We start from the raw sequence: 21,915 nt of genomic DNA, 5'->3' as shown, positions 1-21,915 counted from the left end.
TTGATGTCTACAGCAGAGAAAATAACAGCTTACTTGCCCAAGTGTGTAAATCAATATTTGTAACACATCTTGAAAGTCCAACATCAAACATTGTGATCTTCCATTTCTAAACTTCACCTCTAATTAACAAGGGCATTTTTTGCTGTCAAATCCCTTTCTCTTCACGGCAGTGAGAGCAACTCGTTCATGCCCATGGAATCTTCCCTCTCTGCATCAGCTGGGGCGGCCTTTTTCCCTAATGTCGTTGATCTTACCCTGATTAAATGACAAAAAATCAGCAAAAAGTATCGTCTACCTCTTTTTTCCCTTCGAAAAAGGTCAACTTCTACTATAATCAGTAATATGGGCTTGGTTTGATTCTGAGGAATGCCAATTTTCTAAGGAAATTTCCCTCCCCCACGTCCTCAGCTAGGATAAATACATATCCCATGGGCTGGGACAAGGAACTTCAGTGGGACTGTTCCTGACTTAAAAGGGTAAACTCTTAAGTCCCAGTTATGACTTTGACTGCCGGTTTTGGATACTTGCTTTACCGCAGTATGTTTAAAAAACAGACAGGAAAACTTTTTTTTTTTGGTATGTGCACCTTCAGGGGAAAGACAAATGACTGTTACCCTCAAGTATATCTCAGCCGCTCTCACACACCTGCTTTAGCTTAATGCACAGCAATACTTCTTCAAAATTCACTCGGCTCTTAGTTTTCAACAGTTTTAACTATTCTTTTGCTGTATCAGTATCTCTCCCTTTTTCCTTACTGGAACCTCTGTGTTCTGGCTTTATGCAGTGTTTATCTGCATCGATATCTACGTCTCTTTTGTGCCGCAGACTGTCAGGGTAAGGAAAGGGGCACTATTTCCTGTTTGTACCACACTCACCCCAGCAGATAATTTCAAAATATGTATTATTCTTCCACGGTTCAGCAGTGTTGTCGCCAGATACCTTCTCCTTTTGACTATTGTAATGCAGTCAGTTAAATAACAAGGTAAACGTGCATTTGACCATTTCATCAGTGTGCCATTAGCAAAATCCTGCTTATTCCAACAGGTGATGACAAAAGCCGTACTTTGAACCTTAGCTAAAAGAAACAGAATGTATTTGAGTTTATTACTTAAATAAGCACTGTGCTTGTTACATTTGCTTTTATTTTTTTTCTTTTTTACAGTCAAAGCAACCACAAATGTGCTTAAATTCATCCTCAGCACAAGGAGACTACATTAAATACTTATGTTGAGAACACTTTAAAAGAGCAAGTGATATACTAATAAATCAGGACAGAATTTATATTGAAAAACTTCTGTGTAGTTGTGTTCTGGAAGAATTCAGCACTAGCAGGTAAGTAGATCAGCGCTGTGAGAAACAAGTGAATTGTATAGAATTAAAAGCATCTGACATGTCCATACAAAGTACTCCTTTCTTAACAAATAATATCATAAAAAGATTACAGCAGGTGGGAACAAATTAATAAAATGTCAGAGAGCCCAAGAGTTTTAAAAATGTTCGATTTTGGATATTATACTTAAGACATTAATGCATCTTCAAAAATACATTAGTTTTTTTAAAAGGCAAATATCTACTTTCTCAAAATTAGGCATTTCTATGTGATTTTATATTTTATACTGGATATGTGATCTATGATTTTTATATTTTATACCGGACACAGAAAAGCACACAATACTATAAAGAGTTCAGCATTAAATTGGAAATGAGGTCACTCCATTTTTCTTCCTGTCGAGCCATTATAAGGCTCTGATCTCTGACACTATTTGCTTTGTGTCATCTCCACATCTGGAAAAAAGGGCTAACAGTGCTTCCTCACCTCACTGCAATGACAGGAAACTTGGCCAACAGCTGCATTTAGCAGACTTCGATGCCTCTCAAGGCAAGGTGATGAGCTAGAGCAAGAGTTCCTTCTGTGTTACTGTACTTTATGGTACTACAGAATTCAGCCACAGCCAGTATGTAGCTACAGGATGGAACCTGTATCAAAGTATCAACAGAAAAATTATTAAGTATTTTTCCTCTTCTACATTCTAGAAAATCTAAATTATGTAACAGAATGAAAATACATTTTTCTCCACCTGAAACAATCTTTACAAAATCTTTATTAATAAAGGTATCACAGAAAAGAACAAGTAATTGCTATTAGAGCAGCATTACTGTTCCAGGCTTGTTGAACTTCCCAGAAGTCCAAGTGCCTCTGTCCTTATCTGGTGCTGCCAGTGAGCGACTGTGCAAACACACACTAGTCACTTCCCCTCTTTACGCCTAATTTTGAAGATGAAGATGAAATAATTCTGAAGATGAAGATGAAATACTTTCCTTAGCAAATACCAATGAGATCTAAGGCCAACAAATATCCATAAACCAGATCCGCTCTTATTATTTCAAAAATAATCTATTATGTTTGCATCCCTATTTCAGGGGCTCTGTACAATGTTTGATTTTATACTCTATTGAATGAAGGTTACATAGAGATAGCTACCAAATTTATGATCAATAGAAAATTGCAATTTTTTTCTCCCAACCAATTCTTTCCAATGATTCAGCACAACACATCAATAAAAAGCTCTGAATTGATGCCATTTCCCTATTTCATGCCCTGTTTAAGTTCCCTAGGGATGACAGATTAATTTAATTAGTTTTACTGAACTGCCAAGTTCCTTTTATTGGCAAATCCACTCATAGGAAGAAGGCTTCAAATTTCTCTTGGGGTCAGCGTTGTCCTATTGGTCCATTTTTAAAATTAAAGTGAATTTACTGTCATTTCTTATATAGTTTTCTGCTGCTAAGACTCACATTTGTAAAGTGCCTCCACTTGACACTTATGTAGGAAGTTTAAAGTTGTTTTTCCTGAAAGTGGTTAAAAAGGAAGCAGACAGCTACCCTCAAATGGACTGTGAACTAAACACATCGCTCAGCTCTCACCGGGGAATGGAATCAATCCACTCACGACACAGACGAGGGCTCTCGCGGGCCACCTGGAAGCAGAGAAGTGGCCACTTTACAGCTTCCTCCGTTTGACAGCTTCTTTGGCGCAGAAGCATCTAAGCAGCAGCACTGAGGCTACCAAGTGTGTTTCCAAGGTTCAGTTTGCTTAGAGAGGGCTCTGATCAAAGTCCTCAGGCGACAGTGCAAAGCCAGGCAGCACGAGGTATATGAAACAGAGCAAAATTAACAGCAGGAATGGACTGAATTTAATCCCAGTGGCCAAATGCCCAGGACCATGGAAAGAATATGAACCTAAACTTGGGTTTGGATAAGAATTTTATTTATGGCAGCATTTTTCTGTGCAGCTGACTGATCCAGGATCTCCTACTTTCAGAAGTGGGAGAGGAGTAATTTGTAACCTAGATGAAAAATTTGAAGCTTGGACCATTTGGGGCTCGTTTTTTCTGTATTTTTTGTAGAAGGTCATAGGAGATATTTCATGCTCCAGTGCATTTCCCAATCTTCCTCTGAGTTTAGAAAAATGAGCAGATGCTGCCTTCTAATTCCATGCATCATAGTTCTCTCTACCAGATTTCAAACACTTCCTAAGCTCTGAAAGAGCCTCTTGCCCTGTGTGGCACTTTTTCTTTTAAAGCAGGGATTGGGTTTATTTCCATGAGATTTCGTCCAAAGTTCTTCCAGGAAGTGTTTAGTTCTGAAGAGACCACTCATTGACCACAGCTACAAAAATCTGTGTCATCGATTCCTTTTGTAAATCCAACTCTTCCGAGGCTTCTTCAACTGCACGGTCAAGAAATCACTGTTAAGATTTTTCTTTGGACTTAACAAACGCAGTGGGGTTGTACAACCTCAGAGCACACACCCTTTAGCTGGTTTATTATCAGATTGTTTTCATACTCAAAGCTTGGCATAAGCATAAGGGGGTTCAGTGATGCTAAGAGCAGCACAAATGAATGTATTAAAATAAACGACTAACAAAATGATTCCTTTTACTAATATCTTTGCTTTGGATTTGCACAAGAGATGGTCTTTTTTTTTTCTAGATGATGAAAACTTTGGAAAAGCTTTACAGCAAGCATGAAGAATCTCATCACCTGGACCTTTGCTCTAATTACTAAATTATATTCCCATGGGTCCACCAGCCTTTTCACCTGTCGATCCATTTTGTTAATACAACCCTTTTGACAAAAAACACACTTTGGATGCTGTATGAAGGAAAACTAAGAGACTTACTGAATCTTAACCTGGCCCCAAAGTGTTCATCCAGTACAGAATCAACACAAAGGGTTATAAGTGTTTCCAGTTATGGCAGAAGTGCTCCCATACTCCTTAAACATTATGCACAGAATAAGTATTTTTAAATATTATGCACAGAGTAATTGTTTTTTTAGGAATACTAAAATCAGGAAGATTAAATTCCCGTATCAAAGGTCTAATTTTACGGTCCAACTAAATTATAACGTATCTGTGTGCTATTTAAACCATACACATATCACTACATGAATTACACGGAATTTAGAAGGACCTTATTTTGACTCCAAATCTTGTTCTACTTGAGCTAAGGGAGTATCTTTTCAAATAACACACAGAATAGGATCTCTATTCTTACTCTATAGAGCAGCCACAGGTAATATCACACATTTAGATATAAAAAGACAACATTCTAAAAATGCAATTTTCTTGATTAGGATATTTGTGATCTTAAAAAACCAATGGAAGTCACGAACGCAAAAATTCATTAATCCTGTTTCCCATATTTACAAGAATGGAACCATTCTCTCAGCAGCAGAACCAAATGTTTGGTTAAATGATGTTTATAAATGATAAATGATGTTTAAATCATATAAATGATGTTTATAGCCTAAAGGGTTCTTTTTAGACAGGCCAGAACAGTCAAGGATGCTTGGGGTTTTGTACTCCAGGTACATTCTTTTTAATTTCACTGTGTGCAAATTTAACTAATGAAGAAAAATGAAACATTAACTAGGAAATCAGATTCTTATGAGACACTTTCAAGAACAATGAAGAAACTCCTGGTGAAAATACTCTTGCAATAATCCCAACTACAGAGCTAGGATAAATCCACGGGCAAGTGAAAATCACCTTGTATGGTACCCTGCCAAATACGGTACCTGTGAAATCAGTGGGACCCAATCCATCAGAATCCCAATCTGTCTTCTGTTTCCAATGGTGTGACAGTCAAAAATCTATCAGATGGGGATGTTTTTCAAGGAATTTTCTCTAAAGAGCTCCCACATATTTTTACCCACACAAATGAATGGGCTTGGTTATTTATGCATCCAAACAGCTGTCCCCATATCTAATGGAGCAGGACTGCAAATTTTGACATGAATGCTCACTGTACAACAATTTGCTGTGTGGATCAACGCCATCATCAGGCCAAACTCAGAAAAGTAATCTCAAAATGGTCAGATTTTACTTGACAGTAACCACAAATATATCTCCACAATAAATATCGGAACTCATACATAAAAGTGAAAATTTCTGGAGCTTATTAGCAGATAGTCTTATTAAGCTACCACAGTTGGTTGTTTTTTTGAAAAAAAAATTAAAGCCAAATGACTTTTTCAAATGCAAAATTAAGAAACTAAGAATGTGATATTTTATAAAGTATTTAAACGCCTTTTGAGCTTTAACTGGAATTTTTGCAGGTTATTAGTTTCTAATGCAAACCAGCACCTTTGGGTATTTTTAAAGGAAAATGAAGACAGGAGGAAAACAAGCTGAGCTGTTTTGTCTACACCAGCATAGGAAACTGCATTTCTTAGCATTTGATTCAGCTGAAGCTCTACCTTTTATACAGTTTTAATGGTATACACTATAGTGACAATGAAAGTGACTGAAATACAGGCTGAGGCTTTTTGCAAGTAGCATCATGATATGCAGTATGCTTCTAAGATAGCAGCTATCCCCAGTGTATCAATCATACATAAAGAAGACCAGAATCTAATTTTCAATCCTCTTATCTCATCCCCCAGTGTCTCCTTTCTCTTCTATTTTTCATTGGGAGGAGACAGAAGGTTGCCACAAGATTATTTCTGTGGCAGCTCCCACTCCCCCACTGGTTTTCTGCTCAGTGCCTGTGACTGACACTCACTTCTGCCTGAAGGACAAGGACAGGACAGATTCTGAGTGCCAGCCAATGGAGCATGCCACACACTGTAATTGAAAAATACAGTGCTTCTGCAAGAAGATGAGGACATCGTTTTTAGTGCAAAGCTGTGGTAAAGAGAATTGTGAGCAATATGTAGCTTGCATTTATTTTTATGGCACCTGACTTAACATGGCCAAAAGAAATGAACCTGAGCTACAGAATTTGGATCCAAATCTGAACCGGCTGCCATTTAGCAATGCTCAGATCATGGTTAGCCCCTCCTTTTATTTCATCTGCAAAGCACAAGACCTTTTCAGCCTAATCATTCTAATTGGATGTTCTGATGTGCCTTCACCCAACTGACCTGTTCGCTTGGTGCACAGCACAGCACAGCAAGCCAGTGTTAGTAAATCTGGGAACTTCTCCAAATTGGACACCCCTTATTTTAGGCGATCTCGTACTATCACATACTTTCCTTACACTCTTCTTCTTTTAGGGAAACTTCTCTAGCAAAACAATGCAGGATGTAGTTAGGAAAAGCCTATCCTTCCAAAAAGTGCACGCTGGCCCACCTCCCTAAAGTGAGCAAACCACGGTTAAACACCCATGAAGACCAACCTGAGCAGCCTCTGAACCAGGCTGAGGAAAGCTGTTCTCAGGGGTCCCACTGCTGATGTAGAAACAAAAGCATCACAAGGATTTGCCAAAGGTCACAAAGCACGTAAGTACCAGAACAGATACTAAAATACTACTGCTTCTCTTTTTACCTTCCCTTCTGGCTGGGATTTCTAATGGGAGATTTGGGAAGTTACATACCTTTCAAAAGATAAGTGAATGTATTTAGAAACTCTTCATATGACTGCTCATGACTGTTAATAAATTGATCAAGGACGCTGTTGTTTAGCAGTTCCTCTCCCATGGTCCACACCTTGACTGTATATCCGCTTCAGTAGGCTGCTTCTGCAAGAGAAGGAAAAGAGCCATATGTATCTGTAGGCAGAAGAGAAACTAACTGAGAGTCCCCAGTACACACAGATAAGCACCAGAATGTCAACTTCTTCTTCTCTCCTTGTGAAGCCCTGATCTTGTCTGTGGGACTTTACACGTTTCCCCCCAAATTCAAGCGTACGTTGTAATTTTAAGCACAAAGGGAGAGACTGTGATCACTTATGCCTGAAATCTAAATCCTCGGGTAATAGGGGCTGCAGAAGTGCTCTCAGTGGTGTTCACTCCCCCCTCACTTTAAGTTGTTCAGTCTTACAACCCCCCGAGTGACACCGCTCCCGAGCGCGTTGGATTTAACAGCTGGGACACCCGCACATTCTAAACGTACACCAAGCCCATCATTCTGCAGGCTCGCTGCTCACAGGACCCAGATTTGGGAGGGCACGTTCGACCACTATGAGGTGTGTGCGTGCGCTGAGCCAGCACACGGGACAGGGAGGGTACAATGGAACTGGGCAGCCACGTAGGAAGGCGAGGACCGCTCTCAAGATGGGAATAAATGCCAAGAGCTGAAGGAACCCCACAGATACTTTTCTGGACTTGAAAGCTCCTCTCTTCAGTGGCACGCAACAGCTTTCCAGCCCATCTTCATCGCTCTACAGAGCCTAAAGGAAGGAATGGCCCTGAAGCAGCTCTCGGGGAACCATGGAGTTATCCTTGCCCCTCACTTATAAAAGCTGTGTCAATGCATTTTAACAGCGGTGTGACGATAACTACTTAACAATATTACTAAATTTTTTATACACATAGGATCAGACTACTAGAAGCAGAAAAACACAGGCGAGCACACGGACACACATCTCACACGGTGGCAACAACTAAAAAGTGTAAATGACCAGTTTGCATAAATAAATGCAATAAAGATGCAAGAATGCATTATGCACTCAGAGCTTGATCTTCACGTGTTCCCGTGTTTCTTCTCTTGATTTACCACAGTATTGAGAAGTGTCTTTTGGGAATGAATGCTTAATTCTTCAGCAAAACTTCAAATCAACTATATTAAGGAAAGGCTGCCAAACCTGATTGTAAAGTTAAATAAGACCAAACAAGAATTGTTCAGAGCCCAGCAGGAAAACAAAGCATGATTTCTAATGTCAAACTCTAATTTTGTTGGATTGCCAGCTCGTAAAGAAGACTAATGTTCTGAAGATATAAACACACACACGCACAACCTGAAGTTTAAGTTTTCTAATGTTTTAAAAAAAAAAACAAACCAGTATTAATCTCTCTGTGGACTGACCAAGCAGAATATAATTTACCAGTCTCTCGGAGTGGTTTATGCAAATTACAGTGGTTTCAGAGGGGAGCAATGCCTTCTATTCCTCATTATTGTTCACTTATTACAGTCATTATTTGAGGTAAATTTCATTATATGAAAGACTGCAGTGATTTGTAAGGCTACTGTCAAATCGAAAAATAATACATACATTTAATCAAGAAAATGGTAATAACAACCTTTTGTTTTTCTTTGGCATCTGGCGTCTAGGATCTCCACGTCCTTTACAAACACTAATGGAATAAACTTCACAATAGTCCCGTGAGGAAGAGCAAACAAATATTATTCCAAGTAACAGATGAAAAAAAAATGAGTCACCAGAGTTTAAATGACTTATTAACAAATGAGAAGAGGGCTGGCAATAAAGCTTAGATTCCTTTACTCTAAAATGCTCCAGGAAGCTAGAAAAATTGATAAGTAACTTAGGGGACCAGTTGTATCCCTACACAGGCTGAGTGGCAGCTTTCTCAGCGAATGCCATGTCCTACAGCCACCAGCCCATCAGCCTGAGATTAAGCTCCCAGACCAGGTGTTACCAAAATGTTATAGCTCAGTTCTTACTCTTTTGCACAACCTCTACTTCCTACAGAGCTTGGGAAACCTCTCTTAATATTTTAACCTCCTCTAAACTGGAAAGGAGCAACAAGACTTTGGATAAACAACAGGTTGTGACTCATTAGAGTTAGCTCCCAAATGCAGGACTGAATTCAGCTTGACAAAGTTTTAGCCAAACTATGATTGCAAAATCCTGAACCTCAGCCTCATGAAAAAGCAAGCACTGGATGCTGTTAGAATATAATCTAACATTTAATACCTGAAATCTCCTGACGTCTGGAGATTGGGAAGTTATTCCTAAAGGTTTTAAACATATATTTCACTGAGTCTATAAAATTTTCATCTAACACGCACTTCAATATGTATGCACTGGGAGAGGCATCATAAAAACTCTATTACTTTAAAAAAAAATAGCAGACAAAGTTCCCTGGATATTCCAAGCATGGGAAAAGATTACTTTCTCAAGACTAACTTCTTTTTTTTTACCAGAAAATGGACCAAATTTTTACCCAAGTCAAAGCAGTAAACCCAGAGTAGCTCTCCTATAGCCACTTAGTTATTGCAGGCGTTAGCATAGGAGATCAGCTATCAATTATGTCAAAGGTATTCATCTTGGGTTAAGAAAATAAAATAATTTGAAATTCATAGGCCACTTTTCCTTATTTTTTTCTTCTGAAAAAAAAAAAAACTACCAAAGAATATATTTTGGAACATGAGTTCACTAAATTATTCCTATTTTAATAAATCCTAAGTTGGAAAAGAGGGGAGAAAACCCTATTTGTCATTTTGGCATCCATCCTCCATTGCTTTTTATAAGAACTTCACAGTTTTACTTCAAAAATCTAAAGGAAGAAATAAAATGCAAAATGGAATACAGAGGTGACAGTCCAACACAGACCTAATCTCCCATTGCACACCTGGTATTTACACCTACAGAATCATCCCCACATGGAGAGGAAACAGCAGATAGGTCCTAACGAAAGCCCAGGTTCTGTCAGACGAACAACCACTCACTCACTCAATGGAGGGAACACTCTGGCAGCTGCAGCTACCTGTCCCTCCCTGTTTTCCATCATTTTGAAGAACCGCGGGGCGCTATTGCAGCACCCTAAATGAAAGCAAGCATAGAGGATGGCATTTGGAGAACATCTACCATCCCTGAAACTGAACATACGGTTAGGATGGATGGTACCATAGAGGTGTTCAGAAACGTACCTCAATCTATCAAGGGTTTTATATTTTTCATTTTCATTCCACTCTGGTTTTCTGCTGCTTCCCACCTACTTTGCTCCTGAGTCTCTGTCAAATGAACACCATCCTGTGTCAGCTGCAGAAAAGTTCTGTGATGTGAAGAGCTGAAACCAGGCTGACCAGAAGACTCACTTTAGCTAAGGAGCTAACAGGTAGATTCTACGTAAGTAAAAGGCTTCAGCAATCATCCAATTCACAGCCTCAAGGCAATGACTTCTTTCAACTGTCATGAAAAAAGAAAAAAGCGTACAATAATGGATTGGAATCACTCACAATTTATGAACTGGATACAATCACACCTCTACGAATAAAATGACTGCATTGTTCTGCTAGAGAGTAACTACTACGGAAATCAAACCCTTATCTTCTTGTTCCCAAAAGGCATCAAACTAACTTGGAGGTTTGAAGGCAAGTAAGGCAAGGATATCTGAGCCTTTCCTCGTGCCGGCTCTGGGCGGTTTCAGAGTCAAGTATGAGAAAGTGATGCATTCAAGCAGCAACAATACTTTGTCTTTTTGCATTTCATTCCTGCTCATCCATCCAAATTACTGTAATGATGTTTCTTGAGGTGATCATTCATTAAGCCTTGGTGATCATCAGCAGATTGTGCAAAATCAATTTTATTTCTCAAAATGCAGTCTTCTTCCCAGCAATTTTAAGCCAAACCAGAAATCTCTGCGTTGAATCACAGAGGCGGGTCAAGTGAGTATTAGCATGATTTCAATTACACCGTTATTAGTTCTATTAAACAATAAAAAATGTGGTGAAATACAGACTTCCTGTTTTGTGCTGCATTTTTGAGTGCTTTATGATGTTTAAGTATAATATAGGCAATGAAAGAAATTAATCAAGAGTCTTAATTTTTAAATGGAAAGAGCAATAAGCTAATCGGCTCTACAAGGTGGAGTTATGGATTAGGTAGGCAGAATTATGACACTCTTTTGTGTATAAATACTGGGTGAATGTCCCCAGTAAGGCGTGCTAGATTTGTGGATTTCCACCTAGCACCCAACGTGGAATAAAGCAACATCTTCTCTCTGAACTACAGGCCCCATGGCGCAGAGAGGCATGCAAACTGGAACTCAAGCCAGCCCTTAAGAAATGTTTGTTGTTAGCTATGGACTGTGGTCACTGCCTTAACAAACATCCCAGGATGGCACTTTGAGAGTGCACCAAGTGAAAGGAGTGATTTCGCGACTTCCTGCCCTGAGAAAGATGCAGAAGGTTTTCAGTGGGGCAGCCCAGGGAGGTTACCCACTCTCCAGAAGACAGTCAGCTGTTTCCTTCTTCTCTCGACATCTGCAAAGCTACGGTTGCAGAAGGAAGCCCTCCCTGCTCTACTGTCCTGCCCTACTTTTCCCCCTCCTCCTCCTCCTCACTACCCACCACCTGCGGGGGGCAGAGCCCCAGGAGCGAACACCTCAACCACGGGAACAAACCATGAGAAAAAGTTTCAATTACAAAAGACAAAACCTCTCAGATGAGGCTCCTCGCAACATCTCTCAATTCAAGGTGATCTGCACCAGCTAATGCTGTTTAAATCAACGGGGTGTCTGCCACTGCCGTCAGCAGGAGGCATTAAGGGCACAGACACTGGAAGCACCAGCAGCCGGAGCAGATGGGAGCCGCATCTGCCTGCGCAAGTGCATCACCGAGCCTCAGAGCCAACCTCTGCGATGGTCACAAACATGTGCCTCTTGTGCCCAGCTCCTACGAGCTATTATTAGGGGATATATTAAGGGCTTTAATTGCAAGCAAGCACATTGATCCTGTTTGATTTCAGTGCTGTTATGTCAGTCCTGTACGTGATCAGATGGGTTTTTTTAAGGAATTTTCAATGGCTTCATAGAATCATAGAATGGTTCAGGTTGGAAGGGACATTAAAGATCATCCATTTCCACCCCCCTGCCCTGGGCAGGGACACCTCCCACCACACCAGGTTGCTCAAAGCCCCGTCCAACCTGGCCTTGAAGCCCTCCAGGGATGGGGCAGCCACAGCTTCTCGGGGCAACCTGGGCCAGGGTCTCACCACCCTCACAGCAAAGAATTTCTTCCCCAGATCTCATCTCAATCTCCCCTCTTTCAGTGTAAAACCATTCCCCCTCGTCCTATTGCACCACTCCCTGATAAAGAGTCCCTCCCCATCTCTCCTGGAGCCCCTTTAGGGACTGGAAGGGGCTCTAAGGTCTCCCCGGAGCCTTCTCTTCTCCAGGCTGAATGGCTTCACAAGTGCTGCTCCCTTTAAAGATCACCTGAAGGCCTATGACAAGGGTAACGTTTCCCGTGCACCAAGCACTCCTCAAAAACATGGTAGCCACTGTCCCCTGGAGTGCCATCGTCCTGGATTTGACAGTCGAAGCACACACAGCTGGATTCAATCAGCTATTTCAGATGAGGCCACTAAATAAAGCCCTGTCCCTTACATGTTAAATACTGTTTACTGATGTCTTCTGATGAGACAGAAAATCGCAGACCGTAAGACACTGGACTCCCTGTGCCATTTTTTCACAGGTTTCAGCCTGAGTCCTGGCTCAATATCCAGAATATTTGCATCCTGGCTGGGTAACTCTACACAAATGAATAAGGTGGCCTCCCCTTTCCCTGCTGAGCCTGAGCCCGCGGGGAGCCAGCCACGTTCCAGCTCAGAAATGATTTTGTTTTACTGGCAGAAAATATGCTGAAAAGCCTGGAAATATCTCTATGCAATTTGGAATTATTTGAGATGAAGAAGATATAAACCACATATTATTTTAAGTGATTAGTTGTAGAAGAAGAAAATGAAGTGAAACAAAAGTATTTTCATAACAGTGAGCAATCTGCTGAAAACATACTACCTAGGTCAATGGTATTAAAACAGAAATTGTGAAGGAAAAGTCTATTTATTCATTTTCACATGGTTTCTCTGCTGAATAAATTCAGGATGCAAATCCTAGATGTTCTTGCTACGACCTGGATGGTTCTGAACATGATTTTCCTGCCTTTTAGATAGATTATTCTGAAGCCACTTACTGCCGCAGTTCGTCACTGGCAGTTAGAGAAGACCAGCTTGGACAGACCTGGCTGTTCTCACCCAAAACTGACATGCTGCTGCCAACAAACTTTAATTTCTCTGTCTTCTCAGCCACAGTAATTGGAAAAAGAATTTCTAAAGATAAGGCATGTCAACTGGCAGAAGGAAAATAAAATTAATGTAAAATATTAAATGAGACACAACTGGGGGTTGGGTTTTTCACTTAAACATTTGCATCTCTCTTGCCAGTAGATCTTTGATCACAGACCCAAACAAGGGTCAGACTATGTCAAGCACTTGGATAAGAAGCTGTCAAATACCATCTAGGCACTACTGAAAACAGAAATAAATTTGATCTGAATGCCCTTAAATTTGGGGGAAGTTAATTTCTTCAGCACTCAGCTCTTCAGCAGAGTCTACTTTTATCTTTGTTTTAGAAGTAATAAGCCCGTCCGGACAGCACAGGGCCCCGTGCCTTAGTGCTGCTGGATTTCAGTTGAGAAACGTCACCACATCCCACCTGCATTACAGCTATCCAACATCTCAAGACAATTTTCACAAGCATTCAGTATGTTTGCTTTGCTGTACTAATTAAATTCCATTTCGAGCTCTTTCTACTTCTATTCTCACAGCGGTTTCAAATGGGAGATGAGATATTTCTAAAATACTGTGCCGCAGACGTTGTAACCCAGGAGTGGATGAAGTAGGGCCAGGAAAGCAAAGGCAGGGAGCTGAGAGGGGTGAATTGTTTTCCAGGTTTTTCTGTTTATTTGCTGTGCTACGATATGCAAGTGGCTTATCCTCTGTGCCCCAGCACCGCTGGCTGTTGAAAGGATACGATACCAGAGGACTTCCCAGAGTCTAATTATTTTTTGTTGGAGAAAAGCGCTGTGAAACTGAAGAAAAATGCCACAGAAGGGTGCAAAGTTTTACCAGTCTTTTAAGGTCTGATCAGAATGCCACTGAAGTAGAAAAAAGACATTCATAACGACTTCAGTGGACTTCGAATCGGACTTTTAGCCAGCCGTTGCTCACTGGGTTGCACGCATTTGTCATGTCCTTTCCTCTGTATCATTGTCACTACCCACTCACAGTGGAGCATTCCCAGCGAAAGTGGTAGTACACCAATCAGCAGGAGTTGTTTTCTTTTACTAGATATTGAAATTATTTTTTCTTTGAACTCAAAAATTACTCTAGACTATATTTTTATGTTCCAATAGCACCGAAAAATTCCAAAAAAAGATCACGAGCTTGACAGGTTTAGCAGCGTAAAAAATTAAACTATACAGGAGTATACGCTGCAAACATTTACAGTCTAACAGGCATCTACCATCACTCCCGTCTGGTTCTACCGCAAAGAGTTAAAGCTTCTGGAGGCTGGTGGGTTTCTTGTTGTGCCATCTGAAGACAAGAGAGGAAAGAAGAAAAAAAAAAACGGTCACAGCCAGTTAGCCCCAGCAGACCCAGTTCTCAGGGGCACATCTGCAAATTCAGCAGATAGACTCCCCTCCACCGAGCTGTCTCTCCACGCCACAAGCCCCCTGTGCTGTCCAAGAAGATTCCTCAAAGCGCTCCCATTTGAATCCCAATTACATAGAAAGATTTCGGAGGACGCAAAAAAACCTCTATCAGCCAGGTATGTCTAAATTATTGTTTTGCCCAAAGCAAACTTGGTTGATACACTTAGCAAATGTTTTGAGAAATACTCTATAAAGATGTCCTTCCTTAAGCCTGTTTATAGAAGACTTCAAAGTTCTGTGGGTGTCTGGATATGATTTTGTTTGTGAAGAATTTGGGAACAGCATTTGCTTTCCAGGGTTATGCTTCTTCATTTTGCAAAGGGAGAGGCTGCAGACCAGTCAGAGAAAAAAAAAAAAAACAATATACAATATTACAAAATAAATGTAATTGTACCGTCGGTATCTGTGTTCATGCCAAATTAAAAAGAACTGCAAACTAATGACAGAATATAATGGTCAGCGATGAGCATTTACTAACTCAGACTCCATGCTGTCCTGCAACCTCTTCTCTCTGTGTCCAAGCATCACTGTTCCAGTGCCTTGTCTTAGTGTAAATGAAAGGGGCTTTGTGTTTGCTACCCCTCATCAGATCAAATCATTCACTATTTGGTAATTACTGTGAGATTATTATGAATATACTATTCTTTAATGTTGGCAAATATTAATATGAAAGGTCACACTACACAACAGTACTCAGTATTCATTGTTCTCCTGTTTAAAATGTTTTTGTTGCCTGTTCAGGTAACAGGCACAGCGCACAGGTTAACTAACAGTTACAACACAGGGTCAAAGAGAACAATAAGCAGAAAACACAGTTTGGGAGTGACTCGGTGCCTAACCATAGTAATCTTGTGACATTTTATAACTTACCAGGACCTAGGACACAGGACCTATGGGAGACTTGCTGCCTTCCATAGCAGAAGTTAGAAGAGAAGAACTTCCAAAGGCATATGAAAAGTCACTTGATGTTTAGGCGTCTGAATCCTGCCCCTTTTTTCCAAAATACATTCACCCTATACTTCTCAGTGAACACATAATATCCTTTCTGAAATAATACACACACCCCCAAACTGTAACTATGTCCACCTATTTCCATACTAAGCACATGTCAAATTACATTAACTACTGCTTTTAAAAAGCACCTTCTCCCTTCATTTGAGCCTTCGGTAAATAAATTTCCCAATGGATCTATCTAAATCTGAGTTCCTTGTAATCTCTTCTTGCCATACAAACAATTATTAACTGAAAAAACCCAGCCCAAAATCATAAATTTGATTTTAAAATAAAATAGGGGAGAATATTAGTTTTCTTCTTGCTGTTAGCTTAGCTCCGTTCTCTGCAGTTCACTTCTTAAATACAGGCGCTATAAAAGTAACACCGAGATTCTCACTTATTTGTGTAATTCTCGGAGCTTAATCTTTTATAAAAATACCAAATATGATGAAGCATGACTCAAGTCGCCATAACTGGTAACTGTTTATGTAACTCCACCCTTCTCTATTTATCCACCTTTACTTCTCCTAGTGTCTTCTCCCCTCTATCTTGTGCTGTACCACAACGCTGGCATTTCTCTGTTTCCCTCCACACCAGCACTAAAGCCAATCCACCTCCACAGTGACATGGTTTTGAGCATAAAGCCACAAAAAACACTTTAAACTCTTTGGTTACGAAGTTAGATTTCTACCTTTTGGGTTCCCTGAAGCTGCTCTGGGTCAGCTGAGTGTTGGCCGAAAGGAATCAGTGGTGTTGGAAGGTTAGAGGTGGAGGTCAGCGTGGCCCAAGATCAACCACACTGAATTAACACATCCTAATTAGCATGAAACAACCTGGAAAGCCAAAGAAATTCCAGCAAGTGCCTCAGGAGCTACTTTTGTCAGAGACTCTAGGATAAATACTCTCTCCGTTACTCACTGAACTGCTCGCTTATGTAAAGCTCAAGAAATATTAAGGGATGACCAGGAAGAAGTGTTTAAGTGTTTTTATTTAACCACTAAGTTCTGTGTGTCTATCAATCTCACTTTTTATCATTTTCATTGGTCTTTTCTCCACTCTGTACCTGCAACAGTCTCTTCAGACAGTGTACTCCTCAGAACTGAGTACTGCTCGACATTTGGGAAATAGTTTGTGACACTGCGGACACTAATAATTGTCATATTTGGAGATTCTTGAAGTATATGTAAGACTGTAAGGTGAATGCCAACATTTCAATTAAATTATTAGCCATTTTTAATACTCCTGTTAGACTGCAAACATAAACCAGCAGTTAAATGTAGAACACTAGTGTTACAAAATACAGAGCACTAACTTACAGATGTGCTCATGGCATCTTCAGTATGGGAGACATACTACTTTTCCAAAGATGATGTAAACACACGGAAGCTCAGTAACCACACAATATGAACAGAGACGAAGGAAATCTAACCCAGTAAATCCAACATAGTGCAAGCTCCTCTAACACCATTTTTGAATGGCTATGAGAAACAAGCGGCAGAGATGCTTGTTTAGCAGATCACCCGAAGGTAAACAAACCTTGTCAAATGTTTCTTCATTCAAATAATAAGAACAAAACCTGCTGTGTATACTGACACGCTCAGAAGAGGGTTCACTAATTTAATTAACTCGTAACTTAAAAGGAATCTAAAGATAGAATAAATTCCCACCTTCAGGGCAGAGGCATTAGGACTGGCTACCCAGCAAGCAGAACCTGACCGTGATCTTAGGATGATTCCAAAACATGCAAATGGATAAGACAGCTATTCCATGGATTATTTTCAAAACAGACTCAGTAGTGGCTACGCCTACCCTCTTGTGGGCTCCGGCCTAAGCACATCTGACCAGCCTCACCTGCCTTTGAAAGCTTTTAGTGGCAGATCTATATTCTAGCCCAGCAGTTTGGGAACCAGAAAGTGGGGCGGGCAGGCAGTAGAGAAATGTGGTACAATAGTTCCTTCTGTGCGTGAGAACATGTGCTGATGGCAATTTGATGTAGTGTCATCAGTTCCCATGATTTTACAGTGACTTTCACTGTACACTATGTTGTTCCCGAGTCCCCAGGCTTTGATGTCACATAACTAGAAGATACCGATCCTTCCTTAAAAAAGAAACCCTATGTGTCTCGGTTGTGTTGTTACAGCAAAATGAAAAGCAGGAGCAAGGAAAATATGAATCCTAAAGATTTCCAAACAAGGGATTATATTATAAAATGCAAAGGTTTTCTTTTTTTTTTTTTGAATCTTGTATTTGAAAGCTAGTTCACACCTTCAAATTCTGGGGATTGGCCAAAGGCTGGGACAGAGAACTTGGACACTTACTAAAAGGCACAACTCTCCTGTCACCAAAGGGCAGTGCCAAAGAACTGGGCAGCTTTTCCCTCTCTGGTGTCTGTGCTCTCCAAAGCTCCTTCAGCGTTATTATCCAGGCTGACTACATAAACTCCTTTAGGTTTTTGAACAAACAGGTAAAAAAAAGTGAAAGATACCCCTTGAAAGCTATTCATGAAATCATGAGCAAAGAGCAGACATCAAAGATAAAGAATTCGATGGCACTCTGGAAACACCTGGCAGCAAGACTCCCAAGCCACGCAGTTACCCCCAGTGCAAGATTCACCCCGGCACCAACAGCTTCTACCTCTGCTGCTGCTGCTGCAGCGTGGCCAGAAATGCCGCCAGCACCGCCTGCTCCCAGAGGCCTTCAATACATCTTGATGTTTTCCTTGTAAACCTGCAAAACGTTCACCTGCAGTTTGCATTGGGCTATGTAGGCCCTCACTTCAGCTGACCATAAAGGCGCGGGCCGGACCCCGGGGCCTGCAGCTCCCAGCCCTCCCCGCCAGCGGGGCCCGCTCTCGGGGAGCAGGCCAGCCCCCCAGGGCGGTGCGGGCAGGCGGCCGCCCCCGGCAGGCCCGCGGAACCCCCGTCCCTTCTCTGCAGGCCCCGCCCGGCCCTCTGAGGCGGCCTGCGGCACCCCAGGAGCTCCGGCGCCTCAGCCCCGGCACCCACGGCCGCCCCGGGGCGAGAAACGGGCAGGGAACAGCCCGCCCCGTGCCACCCCCGGCGCTGGTCCCTCCGCCCCCGGGCCCCTCGGAGCCAAAGCCCCACGGTCCCGCGGCCCCACTCACCCGCTGCCTGCCTCCTCCTCACGCCCGGGGACGAGCGGGGCGGCGGGCAGGCAGCCCCACGCCGGGCCGGGCCGGGCCGAGGCGCCGGGCGAGAACTACAGGCCCCAGCAGGCCGCGGGGCCGCCGTTGCCATGGGAGCGGCCGGGCCCGCAGCGGAGAGGCCGCCCCAGCGCAGGGCGGCGGGAGGCGGCCCGGGCCCGCACACAGTGATGCGTGGTGACAGGCCGTAGTTTGTACAAAATCCCGCGGATCTGGTGCAAGGCCCTTTCATTTATGCCTTGAGTTGCAGAAAAGGGTCTCTTTTGGCGTCTCAAAGCGTGAACTGAAATGCAGCTCTAATACGATTGATTGGAGCGCTGTCAGGCCGCTCTCATAGGGTCTAAAGCATGTTTTCTTTTGTTGTTTTTTTTTTTCTCAGATATCGAGCACAGTATGGCCCAGTCGGCAGACGAAATGTCACTGCAGGTGGTGTCAGCAGTCAGTAACTCGTCCTTGCTGCAGCCGGGCTTCTCGCTCCTGAATTTTGGTGGGCACGTTTTCTTCTTTGGGCAGAAAGGCTGGCCCAAAAGATCCTGTCCCACTGGTGTCTTCCTCCTGGATGTAAAGCAGCATGAACTCAAAATGAAACCTGCCTTCTTCTCTAAAGACTCCTGTTACCTCCCCCCTCTTCGCTACCCTGCCCTTTGCATACTGGGAGGCGACGCGGAGTCTGATGAGTGCCAGTATGTCATCCACGGTGGGAAAACACCCAACAATGACCTTTCTGATAAGATTTACGTTATGAGTCTGGTAAGCAAAAACAGCAAGAAAACCACCTTCCAGTGCATTGAGAAAGACCTGGGTGGAGATGTCCCTGAAGCCAGATATGGGCATACAATTAACGTAGTTCATAGCCGGGGAAAAAGCATGAGCGTTATATTTGGAGGGAGAACATACACTCCTCTTGCACAAAGGACCACTGAAAAATGGAACAGCGTAGTTGACTGTTTGCCATTTGTGTTTCTTGTTGATTTTGAGTTTGGATGCTGTACATCATACGTACTTCCAGAGCTTCAAGATGGACTTTCTTTCCACGTTTCAGTTGCCAGAAATGATACAGTCTACATTTTGGGAGGCCATTCGCTTCAAAATAACACCAGGTCCCCCAGCTTGTACAAATTAAAAGTTGATCTTCCGCTGGGCAGCCCAGCCGTGACTTGCAGCATCTTGCCAGGGGGGATATCTGTGTCAAGTGCTATAGTGACTCAAACCGGTGATACCGAATTTGTCCTTGTCGGGGGCTACCAGTCTGACAACCAGAAACGGTTGGCATGTAACACCATAGTTCTGGAAGACAATAAGATAGAGATTGTTGAAAGGGCAAGCCCAGACTGGACACCAGATATTAAACACTGCAGGATGTGGTTTGGCTGTGATATGGGCAAAGGGTCTGTATTGCTGGGCATTCCAGGAACCAACAAACAGTTAATCTCAGATGTGAACTACTTCTACATTTTAAGATGCAAAGGAGCAGAAGAGGACAAGGAGGAAGAACTGGCAGCACAAATTTGCAGTCAGACATCGACCGAAGACACTGGAGACTCCACTCCATTTGAAGATTCGGAAGAGTTTTGTTTTAGTGCTGAAGCCAATAGCTTTGATGTTGACGATACGGACACCTACAATGAAGATGATGAAGAAGATGAATCAGAAACAGGCTACTGGATCACCTGCTGTGCCACTTGCAATATTGACATTAACACCTGGGTCCCTTTCTATTCAACGGAGCTCAACAAGCCTGCAATGATCCTGTGTTCCGGTGGGTCTGGCCACTGGGTCCACGCGCAATGTATGGATCTCTCAGAGACCATGCTCCTACATCTCTCAGAAGCAAATGTCAAGTACTTCTGCAACGAACATGTTGACCTTAATAAAGGGCTACAAACTCCCAAAAAGGTGGTGCGCGTGAAAAAGCAACCCATGAAACCATTGCGCAAAAAGACAACCATGAAGTTATCAACGCCCACGAAAAAGTCCTTTCTTCGGAGATTGTTTGAATAGATTCAGTCTGCTGATTTAGTCATCTGGGAGGAAGGAAAATCGCAGTCAAAGGCAGCTAATAATGGTTGAAGCAGAATCCGTTATTGGAGCTCAGTGAGATCTTTTTATTTAATTGACTTCAATGATCTCAATATTTCAGTTACATGTCAAAGCTCATGGATTTTTTTTGTCTCTTATGTGTCTTTATGTAATAGCTGGTTAGGAGCCCCATCACAGAGGGCATTGTCAAACACGCAGCCAGATACTGGTAACTTTGTGCCGTATTTTGTGCTATAACTTACTCCCTGGTTATCCCCAGTGAGTTTTATGGAACTGCTGGTAGTGTAAGACATTACCCCGTGTACTCAGTGGTGTTGGCATCTGCCCACGAAGAGCATTCTATTACCCATTTTTATTTTTTGTCTTAGTGAGTAGTTCTAGAAATAATTGGCCTAATTTATAACAGCATTGCTCCCATTTTATGTTGGTGTAATGAAATAAAATTAGACTAATTACTCCTGTTTTAAACTGAAGTGGTGGCTTAAGTCCCTTGTGTCAGGAATAATGAAATACTCAGACGCTGAAGGTCAGTTTTGTTCAGGGACTTCCGTTATGGAAAGCTTACGTATGGAGCATTTAATTCTGGATAATTAATTTTTGATTTTGAGGGGTACTGAATGTCAGTATGTCAGGTTTGGCTACAGTTGTGGAATATCATCTCATAGTAGAAACCCAATTGCTTTTTTAAACCTCTGAGCTCAACAACTGTTTTGTGTTTGTATTTTTAAAAATCTAGTAAGGTAATAAAGTTTATAATAAAAATGAGTGCATTTGTTTCGCCTACTCACAGCGTAAATCAAACACCGTAAATCCCAAAGTCTATGAAATGACAGCGCGTGTGCTTGGGAGGTCCACCCGAGGGCTGGTGAGTGGTCTGGCTTCACGGCTGCCCCATGCTGTGAGCCCCCATGGGCTTCAGAAGAAGTTCCTTCTGATGAACAGGACTTTTATCATTTACTCTGAGTCCTGCACTACCTGTTTCTTTCTCTGCTCTCACAGGGTGGCTCTGTAGAGTGTGAAAGCTTGAAAGCGCACGCT

General features: G+C 42.1%; 2 protein-coding genes across 5 annotated transcripts in view; one reads left to right on the top strand and one right to left on the bottom strand.

Moving 5' to 3' along the window:
• Window positions 1-18,952, bottom strand: part of IFTAP (intraflagellar transport associated protein) — a 48,733-nt gene extending 29,781 nt beyond the window's left edge. For 2 of the 4 annotated variants that reach the window (XM_074149559.1, XM_074149561.1), the window contains exon 1: window positions 6,881-6,983. In XM_074149559.1, the coding sequence (XP_074005660.1) occupies window positions 6,881-6,983 (103 nt within the window). Of the gene's footprint in view, window positions 1-6,880; window positions 7,025-18,798 lie in introns of those variants that run through there. The other 2 variants (XM_074149556.1, XM_074149560.1) reach the window with 2 other exon arrangements.
• Window positions 18,953-19,230: 278 nt separating this feature from the next.
• RAG2 (recombination activating 2) lies at window positions 19,231-20,838 on the top strand. Its single transcript, XM_074149850.1, has one exon. It carries the CDS (start codon window positions 19,231-19,233, stop codon window positions 20,836-20,838), a length of 1,608 nt encoding a protein of 535 aa, XP_074005951.1.
• Window positions 20,839-21,915: the final 1,077 nt, after the last annotated feature.

This window comes from Numenius arquata, chromosome 6, assembly GCF_964106895.1.
Source record: "Numenius arquata chromosome 6, bNumArq3.hap1.1, whole genome shotgun sequence".
Lineage (NCBI taxonomy): Eukaryota > Metazoa > Chordata > Aves > Charadriiformes > Scolopacidae > Numenius > Numenius arquata.
The sequence above is the reverse complement of the archived record's forward strand: the minus strand, read 5'-3'. Positions and strand labels throughout refer to the sequence as shown.